This window comes from Eutrigla gurnardus (assembly GCF_963514095.1).
Source record: "Eutrigla gurnardus genome assembly, chromosome: 3".
Lineage (NCBI taxonomy): Eukaryota > Metazoa > Chordata > Actinopteri > Perciformes > Triglidae > Eutrigla > Eutrigla gurnardus.
Genome location: NC_139917.1, coordinates 19,912,058 through 19,924,156, shown reverse-complemented (window position 1 = coordinate 19,924,156; position 12,099 = coordinate 19,912,058). Strand labels below are relative to the sequence as shown.

Sequence of the window (12,099 nt, the reverse complement as noted above, 5' to 3'; positions counted from 1 at the left end):
ATAAAAGGCCCTTTGAGATTTCGCTAGACACTTCTCTGTCCACAATACAGATCGGTCAGTGCCACCCAGGGATACATTCCTGCATTCAACCACCATTTGGTTCTCATTTATATGGCATTACTTAGACTGGAGGTTGTTGCCAGTTAGCTGTCGTGATCCTCATGCTAATGTTGTCCTGACTTTCCTCTCCCTCACCTGTCTCTCTCCTGTCTATTGGATCACAGTTTCAATACATCCATCATCTAGATTTATCTTGCTAATTGTGAAGGCTTTTCAAATATTAAAAATCTCTGATCCACAAAGTCCGTGACAATATACCTGTCTTCCTACTTTTATTGACATAATTTAATTCTTCTTTTCTGTCCATCTACTACTCAAGGTCTGCCCTACATCTCTTACCCATCCACTTCCCCTTGATGGTCGTTATCTTCTCCTTTGAAATGTCTCCTTCTCCCAGGATTATGCAAAACGGCCAGATGTACCATGGCTAAGTGATTTTTACTGGCAGACGTGTTGCGATCTTGAAGATGCACTGCCCTGCTTCAAGGACATATCCAAGGAAATTACTAGAACCTGTATCCACATCGAACTAGGTAAACCCAATCCAATGTTATCATGGCTGATCTGCTGAATCACCACATTTATTGCATCATGTTTTTGCTAAATATTAAAGAAGAAAAGATAGTGATAAAGCAAATCCTTACAGTGTGAGACTTGGATTTTCTAATCATTCTTAGATATTCTGTCATTTGTCTTCTACATAGTGATTTGGGTAGCAGATTTGTGTCACATTAAATGACAGTTGTCTTTCCTTTAGGGTCTTTTCAAGCATCCATTAATCCAGAGAATTGGGAAGACTTTGTGACAGAGAAGCAGGGGAGTGAGATCAGAGGCAACTGGAATGAGAGGTTGGGGACCTTCCAGAAGCTAGTCCTTATCAAGAGCTTCATTGAAGAAAAGGTGAGGCGGGATGACGTCTGTGGAAAGATATTTTTCAAACCTCTAGAACCTTACTTTGTTCATGGCCCATCTCTCCTAACTACTGTTTTATTACTACTTGTCCTCTTTCTACTGTTGTTCTCTGATTGACTTCCTCCCCTCTTTTGCCCAGGTGCTGTTTGCAGCAACAGAGTTTGTGATTATCAACCTAGGGAAGCAGTTTGTGGAGAACCCTCCAGTAGACCTGGCCAACCTCTACAATGACATGTCACCTTCTACACCATTGGTCTTCATTCTCAGCACAGGGTCCGACCCTATGGGTGCTTTCCAGCGCTTTGCTAAAGAGAGAGGTTGTCTCGACAGGTAACAAAAGAAAAAGATAGACAATATAAGGCTGGGGTGTTGAAGGGAATATCTACAGACAATGGCCAGTAACCTGGAAGGTGTTTTCACATGATCACTGGGGTATTTCCATCTCTCTCTGTCTCTCAGGGTCGAGTCCATCTCATTAGGGCAAGGCCAGGGGCCAATAGCAGAGAAGATGATCCATGAAGCAATGAAGAGTGGCAAATGGGTCTTTCTGCAGAACTGTCATCTGGCTGTCTCTTGGCTGTTAGCCATGGAGGAGCTCATCAAGACCTTCACTGAACCTGGTATTGCTATATCATTGTAACACTTCTATGTAACTACATACATGATCACACAAGTACAGACCAGTGTGACACTGTTTTCAGATTTGGGCCATGTATGATAATGTACTGTTGCTCCTATCTAATGCATGGTGAACGAGAGTCCAGTCACTGTGACAGTTTCCTTGGGTCCTCACAGCAGTGAAAGGATACTTCAGTGCAGGTTTTTCTGTGTAGTCCCAGACGAATCCATTAAGTTGTTTTTTCTTTTGTTTTTGACTGTGAAAAATGTCCCCTTCTGTTTTTTAACAGACGCATCGATCCATGAGAACTTCCGTTTGTTTCTCAGCTCCATGCCTACCAAAGTGTTCCCTGTTACAGTACTTCAGAACTCTGTCAAGGTAAGTTTGTGTATTGCAGAGATAGTAGGTTTAGATAGCATTAGATAATATCATTTTAGTTGTGTCTACTTGGATAAAGGACACGCTGAAATAAGTAAAAAGCCTAAATTGATGTGATTTGCATTCCTTTTGTTGCAAAGTTACTTTGCGTTTTGCATTATTTGTAATTTGCTGCACACAAGGCAGAACTGATACTTTCTCCTTAAAAGGCAGTGTCACAGCATCAGTATAAACCATGTCAAAGACTGATTTTTATTTGAGGATTGCATTATGAAATGTAATCCATTCACAAAGGAACCTACCCACCTAAAATCATAAGGCACTCTTCTTGTAACTTTTTTTCATTCAGCTGTCACAGAGCTTATTCAGTACTGTAGATTAGACTTCAAGCAAGTTAAACATATGTAAAACTGCTCAAAAGTACGGTTTCAGTTACTCTTTGGGTACCGCAGACACCGTGGACCAATCCCAGACCAGTGTTTAACCTTCTGAGGACTAAGGACATTTCCTTTATTATTATAAAAGTTCTTAAATTCACCATTTTAAGGTACTTACATTTTACCCCAGCAAGGCCCCAGAATTTTAGGCAGTCTGAGCAGAACTTACTGAGGTCTTCACAATCGCAGCCATTGATAACTGTGTGCACCTTTGTTGTTGCTAGGTAACTAATGAGCCTCCTAAAGGCCTGCGAGCCAACATGCAACGGGCCTTCACAGAGATCTCCAGCGATTTCTTTGAAGACCACGTTCTGGGAAGCCAGTGGAGGAAGCTCATCTTTGGAATGATCTTTTTCCATGCAATCATCCAGGTTACACACTGTTTCACACATCACACATATAATTGATCATTGCTGCTTCGTCTGTCTTCTTTTTTTTTTTTTTGCACACTGCCGTGTGTGTTTGCTTGGGTGTGTTCCTATACTTCTACGTATGTCCTCATTTGTGTCTCGTTTTCTATGTGTTTTAGGAGCGGAAGAAGTTTGGTCCTCTGGGCTGGAACATCCGCTATGAGTTTAATGACAGTGACAGGGAGTGTGCTCTGCTCACCCTCGACCTCTACTGCAGAGAGGGCACCGTCCCTTGGGACGCTCTCATCTACATCACTGGTAGGGAATGCTTCACACGGCGATTGGTGTGTATTTGTATCTAAATGTGTACAGAGATACAGGTACTTTAACAAGGCAAGGCGAGGAAGTGTGACTGGAAACTCTTTTTGTCACTAAGGCTGGGATGCTTGTTGTGTTGCCATTGTGTGGCGCAGGCTGCAGTGTTGTTTTGTCAACACCACACACATTTTCACCATTGTGTGACATGGGGAAAAGAAAACCGTGCTGTGTTCAAAAAGCAGGGCACTGTAACATAATTTCACTCTTCCCTACAGCTGCCCGTGTTTTTTCAATTCTCACTCAGTGAACTTTTGCTGCCCTCTTTCTCTTGGCTTTGTGTTTATCGAAAAAAAAAAAAAAAAAAAACAGATCTGCACACAACAAAGCTCTTTTTTATGGCACAAACACAATAGAAAAATAAATGTTATGACTGTGAAATCACAGCATTTATCATGGTACATGGGAGCACATTTCTGAACAAATGTTACTTGCAGGTCTGCAAATCTGGCAGAAATATTGACTTTGCTTGAATGGAAATTAAAAAAATGCCTTTACCATTAGAATTTAATTTAATGATTTAAATTGCAACACAGCACAGTGTTGCAATTACAAGTTTAGATAGCAGATTGTTTGCTAATTTTAGAATTAAAGTGCTACACTTCATATAAATGTTTATTATTCACAATGTAACAGGCTTTAGAGTTTGAACTAATTTGTCAAAGGAATTTAGAATGTTTCTTTTTTAATTTTGTATGATGATACATTTTCAGGTGTGGTAAATCTTTTTAATTTAGTTGTGTTATTGTCACATATTGGGTGCTACATATGTCTCAAATTCAGTTTTAATTTAACTTAATTATGTTGATTTTATATTCTCTGACTTTCATAATAGACGTCTTCAAAGTTATAATCAGGAGGAGGAATGGATCCCTTTCATTAACAATTACTCATTCTATCGCTACAGTTCATTTGATTTCCTAATCTGGTTTTCAATTACACAATCAAATGGTTCTGTTGTGTGCTCAGTCTCCGTGGAGCGCACCACTCTGCCATCAAATTGATGTTGTTCATAGTTGTTATTAGTTTAATCCTTAATTCTAACAGTGCTTGTGTGCCAGAGCTACACACAGTTTGACGGAAAACATTTAGTTTCAAACCAAGCATGATATTGCCTTTTCTCTTTGAGAAGAAACAGTTCCTCATATGTGCAAAAAAAAAAAAGTTTGCCTGATTTTCCATGCTGGAAGCTTACTAGATGTGTCTGAATATTCTTACATAACTATGTCTTTAAGAAAGTATGGATTTGAAATGTTGAATTGTTAGTGTTGAATATAATTTTAATCTTACTTTTCTTGCTCTTTGATAATATTTACCCTCCAGCCATGGCTGTCTTTTCATAATTCCTTTGCACTTGTCTCTCTCTCTGCTGTGCATTATTAGATAAAAAGTCAAAAAGCTGGAGAGACTCCTGACACTCGTCAATGATTTTTCCATTAGTAATGTTTTTATTATTCCCAGTATGAGTGAAGAACGAAAAGATCGCTGTTGTATTGTGTTTGTCGACCTAATGTGACTTATTTGGACTGCCCAGTGCCACTGTAGTGATCTCCCCCACCATCTCCTTCTCACTCATATGTGACACAGTCAGACATCTATGTGTAGGACACAGACTTTTTGGTGTATCTACATTTAGTTGTTGTCTTTGTTACATAGATTGATCCCAACACTTTGAGGTTTCTATCAAATTAGAAGCAGATTAAAGCCTCTTCCAATAACGATTAACCGATATAATGGTCATCATAGCCATAACCTTAATCAGTCAGAATTCAGAATATGTTTGGTGTCTCAGCAAAGGATGGAATACTTTGTCTAATTTGCACAAATTATTTGATAATTCTGCTTGGTAAAGTAGATCCCTGTGCTTGTTTGTAGAATTCAAAGTAATGGGGGGTTAAAGCTGCAATGTGCAAGCTTTTGTTGACATTTTGAAAATAATAATAGAGTTTATCATGCAGTCCTTGTCTGTTTATGTGCTTAATACCCAACTTCCTGGGATTGGCTTTTTGAACCTGCTTTCTAATTGCCTGCGCTGGTTCTTCGGATGATCCGTACCTTGGCCTCGGGCTAGATGTAGACAGCTGATCAAGATGAGTGACAAAGTGCAGTGTGAACCTGCCCGACTTCACACAGCAGGAGTAGGCAGGAGAGCAGGATGGCCAAAAGAAACAATACACTTGGCAGTCTCAAGGGAAATGCTACTATATGTGCTAGGGCTGCACCAAATTTGATTGATTCATGATATTTACATTCAAATTCTAAATCAACATTTCTCTTGCAGCTTCTTTTTTTCATTTCTATTCATTCTAAATGCATTTTTTTAAAGTGGAGTTGTGCGCTTTCGACTTAGTCCTGAGCATAAAACACTTGTGCCGATGTGATGTTTGTGTCCATCTCCAAAGGTGAGATCACGTATGGAGGCAGAGTGACTGATGCCTGGGATCAACGCTGCCTCAGGACCATCCTCAAAGGCTTCTTCTCGCCTCAAACACTGGAGCCTGAATATGCCTACTCCTCCTCAGGTATTTTTCTATGTGAAATAAAATATAAGGAACACCTAATTTAATGGAATTCAATAGAGGGCTGCAGGAATGAGTCCTAACTCTGCAGCACTCTACATAACAACTGTGTATTTATGCAAAATCCACGTGTCCCTGTGCAAGCTTGTATACTGTATGTCTTAATCATTTTTAACCTCTGTTTTTAAGGTATCTACTTTGCTCCAGAGGCAGATGAACTAGAGGAGTATAAGAAATATATTGAGAGTCTTCCAATCATCGATCATCCTGAGGTGTTTGGCATGCATGAGAACGCCAACCTGGCCTTCCAGGTGAGGAACATTAGCAGTGTCTTATGAGGGGGGAAGAAAAATATACAGATCTACATCTTATGTTGTAAACGAATTGACGTGTTGTTTCCTCTGTGTGTGTGTGTGTGTGTGTGTGTGTGTGTGTGTGCGTGTGTGTGTGTGTGCGTGTGTATTACGTGTTTAACTCCACAGCGACAAGAAACCATGACTCTAATCAGCACCATACTTGATGTAAACCCTCGCTCATCAGCCTGCCATGGAGCTAAAAGTAACGATGATATAGTCTGCGAGCTCGCTGAATCCATCTTGGCCAAGCTACCTGGTACACAATTTACAATTCTGTCATTGCTGATATTGTGTATTTTAATAAACTCATTATCTAACGCAGTGTTTTCCATGTCCATCTTGTCTCCCTGCCTACCAATGTTATCGGTTTGTCTCCCTGCCCGTCCATCTGTCCGTGCAGAGCGTCTAGACATGGAGGAGGCGGTGGACACTCTGTTTGTCCAGGATGAAAACTGCCGCCTTAGCTCCTTAACGACGGTGTTGCGTCAAGAGGCAGACAGATTCAACAACCTACTGAGAGTTCTCAGGGTGACACACATAGCTTGCTCCCAGAAATGCACACTTATACTATATACTATATATATTTTCACATTTTTCTTTACCTCATTAATGTATGGTGTGTGTGTGTGTGTGTGTGTGTGTGTGTGTGTGTGTGTGTGTGTGTGTGTGTGTGTGTGTGTGTGTGTGTGTGTGTGTGTGTGTGTGTGTGTCCCAGAGTTCTCTTATCACTCTGCAGAAGGCCATAGCAGGTCTGGTAGTGATGTCAGAAGAGATGGACTGCATATACACAAGCTTCCTGAACAACCAGGTTCCCACCCACTGGTCAAACTCTGCCTACCCTTCTCTCAAGACCTTGGCCTCCTGGGTCAGAGACCTGGCCCTCAGGACCTCCTTTATTCAGGTTTGTAAGGGAAAGGAAAAGAAATACTGACTCACAAACAAATTGGCGTTTTTATGCTTCACAAAAACAATAATAACAATCAATAACATGACTCAGGACACAAGAACAGGTAAGGTATTACGGTCTTTAGTTGCAGAGCCGATCCAAGCAAAGACAGGGAAACACCCTGGACAGGTCGCCAGGCTATCACAGGGCACAACAGACAATGTGTAGTGTTTTTATGTTGCTTAGATGATTTGTCTTATTAAATATAATGGAAAGGGATATCAATTAATCAGTGATTCGTGAAAACATGGATAACAAATAGGGACAATTGCACATCCCCATTATGTAAATCATCACATTTTAGGATAGATTTGGTTCGAGTTAGTCTCCAATAAATGAATGGGAGTCAACGCAAATGTCCCCAAAAGTCCTGAAAACATGATTGTGTATGTTTGTGTTTGTGTGCAATCAAGTGTATTTTTCTGTTTGTTTGTGTGTTTTGTGTATCAGGTTGAAAGCACTAGTAATACATTCAGCATTCATCCCTGTGGCACAGACAGTCTCTCTCTCTCTCTCTCTCTCTCTCTCTCTCTCTCTCCCTCTCTCTCTCTCTCTCTCCCTCTCTCTCTCTCTCTCTCTCTCTCTCTCTCTCTCTCTCTCTCGGTCGGGACTTGCGTGTTGCACAATCACTTAACCCCCCTCCCCACACACACACAGACAGACCCAGTTGGTTTATGAAGTGATGGGTAGCCACTCAGTCAAACTGCACATGTTCACTACCGCAGAAGAGACTCCACCTCACTGTCAGACGTATAAGTAGCAGGGTCATTGTAATACGTCATGGCTTGTTTAATATTACACATTACAAAGTTATTTAAAGATGCAAAGAAATGTAATTGCATTTTTTTTTTCTTGCTAGATGTGGATCACAGGTGGTCAGCCCAAATCTTTCTGGATCTCAGGATTCTTCTTTCCTCAAGGCTTTCTTACCGGTAAAACACTGCAGCACCAAAATGTTTTTAATGAACCACGGCAGGAGGGGAGATTTCAAAGCTGCCATCAAATAGTGATCACTCCAGATGACGTGATGAAATATATCTTTCATGCTGCCCTCTGCCTGCTGGTCTGTAGGGGTGCTTCAGAATCACGCCAGGCACTACAATTTGCCCATTGATGAACTTAACTTCCGCTTCAACATGGTGCCGGTGTACCGAGACCAGATAGCAGTCTATGAGGCTCTACGGACTCTGCCTGACATCACCAAGCTGGACATGGATGATGAGGTGGGATTACTGGCATCTCTTTAGATGGTGACAATGTAATTCAGGTCAAAAATGTCCCCACAAAACAAATTAAGAATATTTCTAACATTATTGTTGCGGCTAATGTCTTGACATGTCCGGAAAGGAGTAGGAAGATTACATTTCTAATATAATAAACAATTAAACCATAAAAAATGAATATGTAACTGAACAGTAAAATTCACAATATTGATACTGCACATGAGTGAATTCAGTTTTGGTACGTGTGGTCTACTGGCAGCAGTGTTGACTGTAAAGTGTGAGAGCAGCTGGAAGGAAGAACCTGCAGTAACTCTCCTTCACACACACTTGGTGAAGCAGCCTGTCACTGAAGGAGCTGTTTACATAACCTGCATGAAAAACAACACAAGGCAAAGTGTAAAATATGCTTTTTCTAGTCCATCTCTGGATTTCTCTGAGGCTCTTTGCCTTTTTTAACCAATGATTCCATGTCTTCTTTCGACCTAAGTCAGCCATTGCATTAGTTTTTTACATAAGCTAGCCTAATCAGATTTGTACTCAGCGTAAATTTAGATTTGTAATTATCCTAATAAAAAAATGTTTGCCAGACAACCAGTGGAGACACCAGGAAGTCATCATTCAAGCTCCTGTTAAACTATATGTCATTTTTACACACCTGTAAGGATAGTGAAAATATAATCCATAAAGCTTCAGGAAAATCACTGTGACTGCCAGAAGAGTGGTGAGTCTGAAAGCGTACTAACCATTGCTCCATCTCATTGGATACAACAGTTACCCGAGCCGGAGGACGGTGTGCTCGTGCACGGCATGTTCATGGATTCCAGTCGCTGGGATGACGTAAACATGGTGATTGAGGATGCATTACCTCGAGTGATGAACGCCATGCTGCCAGTTGTGCACTTTGTGCCGCAGCAGAACTACGTGCCTGAGCCCGACCTTTACCACGCTCCTCTGTACAAGACCTCAGCCAGAGCTGGGACTCTGTCCACCACAGGTACATACTGACTTCACTATGTATTTACTGGTTTAGATTAGAGGTGGTGTGAAGCATGAAAAGGCTGATTGATTAATCACCCGGTGTTAATATTAATAGGATTACTTCTGTTTGCAATTCCTGTTACATGCCACTCTTTCAAACTGTTAATGATGGTGCATATTCCAGGATTAAGGAGGAACCTAAAGTGTGCGATTCTACTTCATGAATAGATAGTTAATGCCACGTGGCTGGATTATTTGAAAGAGAGACCGTTAAATTACTAAGTAAGTTAAAGACATCAGATATGACATGAATGCCACTTCAGCCAAATCAGCTGTTCACCAGGACTGCAAAGGTTCAGGCCATATTTACTAACCCTATTGCCAGAAAGAATAAGACCATTTTTTGAAGTGAAAAAAAAAAATCCCTCTGATATAATCTATGTTGAAAACCATGATTTAAAGTCTGTTACGCATTAATGGCTTGAGCGCAACCGTCATTTATATTATTATATTTATCAGGTATTTGCATACACACAGATACTTTCTGCAAAAAGTGGACCTCATTATGTCTATGGAGCATCTAAACAGTGATGTACGTCCCTGTGTGAGTGTGCAGCCATCGGCTACTATCAGAGCCCACTTCCACCGATAACGATAGTGTGTTAAATGTCACTCTCTGACCTGACAAAGATTATCCTTGAATAAATTGTGGCGTGGAGAAGTGTGCAGGCATTATTCCCCCTGTTTTCTAAATGATGCTGTATAATTCATCACTCTCAACGTCATACCTGTCTTAATTGGCCGAACCGATTCGGTCGACCTCTAGTGTAATTGCATTTCATATTTTTATAGTTGCTGACATGTAGACATTTTTATACTGAATGTCAGGCAGGGTTTTATTGTTTTGCTCAAGGGCACCTTACCAGTTTTTGATGTCTAGAAGAATCTCTTTCACTTTTAAAGCAATATTAATAAAATAACTAATTTGATATATCTCCACCCCCCCACCCTTAATTTGTGTCTCCATCCAGGTCACTCAACTAATTTTGTTGTGACAGTAATGCTCCCCTCCAAGCGGCCCAGCGACTATTGGATATCAAAAGCCTCTGCTCTGCTGTGCCAGTTGGATGATTAAAGTTTTTATTCAAGGACAAAAAGGAATTTTAAATGCGACTGAAACGTACACCTCCATACACAACCTTGGATTAACATTGAAGCTTTTGTGTAATTATTTATAAATATTTTCACATGCATGATTTATGCTGAAAGTGCACTTACTTCAAATACAGTATAATACACACCTCTGAGCAAGCCCTGACTGTCTGTTTTCTTTTTGCACTCGTCTATCCAAGGAGATTAATATGTTGAATGCAGCAACAAATTCTTATCCTGCTGCCACTTGATGAGAGCGGGCCAGTACACACAGATCTATGAAGACAAGACATTCATGGTAAACACCATATACTAGCGGATAGAGCTCCATTCAAGCTGTGTGGTAAGTCATTGGATGAGTGTGCTTATTGAAACTTACAGTACACATGTTGCCTCAGGGAGAGAAAAGATGGAGAGATGGGCAGCGGGATAGATACAGTAGATGGATGAATGGAGATGAGTGGCCAGACACAAAGATGCAAATGGTTCTCAAAAAAAAAAGAAAAAAAAAACAGGAACAGATTGGAGGGGTGCGTTGAGACAAGAGGAGTGATGATCATCAAATGATGAAATGTTTCCGCCACAACCCCCACGCACATTGGCAGCATATTTGTGTCACTTAGGGCAAGCAGTGCAAACACATAAAATATGGCTTTTCAAACACATTAACTACACCCACTGCAGTGCCGGGGCAGGATGCAGACACACTCAGTCTCTGTCTTTGTCACACACATTGCCTCCTCCACACCTTACTGCTCAGCTTAGACCAAGCAGCAATGGCATACATAAACAATATATTTACATTAAACTGGGGAGGAGGAGCACACAAAAATGAATAGTTGAATGCTGTATAGAGAAAAACAACTTTAAAAGCACAGATCATAGAATATATGACAATATACTGGACCAACCCCTACAAATGTAAATGGGGTGGGCTGTTAGGCAAGTCCTTGGGCTATCTGCCTATCTCAGGTATGAAAGAAAAAGATACGAGAGTCACACCGACTCGGATGTCGCCAGGGGCAACGAGGTCCACGTCAGTTGTTGAGGAACCCAGACAACCTGATGAGAAATGGGCTACTGGAACAAGACATACATGGACGAGGGAAGGGAATGTGGAACTGTTGGAGGGGATGTATGAGGAAGAGGATGTGGGATCACAGCATCTAAACTAAGAAACTACAATGCATGCAAACAGAGACCGCTTTCACACCTAGAGATTGAAGAGGTACTACCATGATGCTATGGCGAGGGGGGGGGGGGGGGGGGGGGGGCACACTCATTAATTTACACTTTCATAATATTTATTCCCCTTTCTTCTGCTGTCCCACATGTATGGACTACTATGCACTTTGGTTATGAGACTTTTGGTTATGAGACTTAATCCTTCCTGTTTTGTTGTGCAGGATTTGGCCGTGTAGGAGAGGTGTTACAGTGCATGTCCTTCAAAGGCTTTCCTAAAGCTGTAAATGGTGATGAGTTATCTGGCTTGGCAGAGGCATCATCAGGACATGTTAGTTCAAAGGTGGAACACATTTATTAATCTCACCTCCATACACCTGAAAACAGACATATTGTACTTACTGCTCCTGATCTAAACCCCCTAAACTAAAAACGATCACTCCCCGAAAATACACCATATTTTTCACTGATCATAAACAGATACATCCGCAGGACCTCCTGAATTCTTCTCCTTCATTCCGCCCCTTTGTCATGATCAATCACTTTATGAGTCAAGATTATGCATTATGAATAACTTTGAATGTACTGTAGCCCAACTGTTAGGTTAGAAGT

At 41.0% G+C, this 12,099-nt stretch overlaps 1 protein-coding gene across 1 annotated transcript in view; it reads left to right on the top strand.

Annotated features, from left to right (window-relative positions):
• The window catches only part of dnah6 (dynein, axonemal, heavy chain 6), a gene marked incomplete at its 5' end in the record, with an annotated part of 45,104 nt that extends 34,658 nt beyond the window's left edge, over positions 1-10,446 (top strand). Inside the window, 16 exons of the mRNA XM_084006580.1 lie at positions 458-593; positions 818-960; positions 1,112-1,302; positions 1,432-1,592; positions 1,881-1,969; positions 2,631-2,777; positions 2,936-3,074; positions 5,534-5,653; positions 5,840-5,961; positions 6,133-6,262; positions 6,407-6,534; positions 6,722-6,907; positions 7,812-7,884; positions 8,024-8,175; positions 8,947-9,169; positions 10,185-10,446. Coding sequence (XP_083862706.1) covers positions 458-593; positions 818-960; positions 1,112-1,302; positions 1,432-1,592; positions 1,881-1,969; positions 2,631-2,777; positions 2,936-3,074; positions 5,534-5,653; positions 5,840-5,961; positions 6,133-6,262; positions 6,407-6,534; positions 6,722-6,907; positions 7,812-7,884; positions 8,024-8,175; positions 8,947-9,169; positions 10,185-10,288 — 2,244 coding nt within the window. The 3' untranslated portion in view covers positions 10,289-10,446. The remainder of the gene's footprint in view (positions 1-457; positions 594-817; positions 961-1,111; positions 1,303-1,431; positions 1,593-1,880; positions 1,970-2,630; positions 2,778-2,935; positions 3,075-5,533; positions 5,654-5,839; positions 5,962-6,132; positions 6,263-6,406; positions 6,535-6,721; positions 6,908-7,811; positions 7,885-8,023; positions 8,176-8,946; positions 9,170-10,184) is intronic.
• Between the last annotated feature and the right edge of the window lie 1,653 nt (positions 10,447-12,099).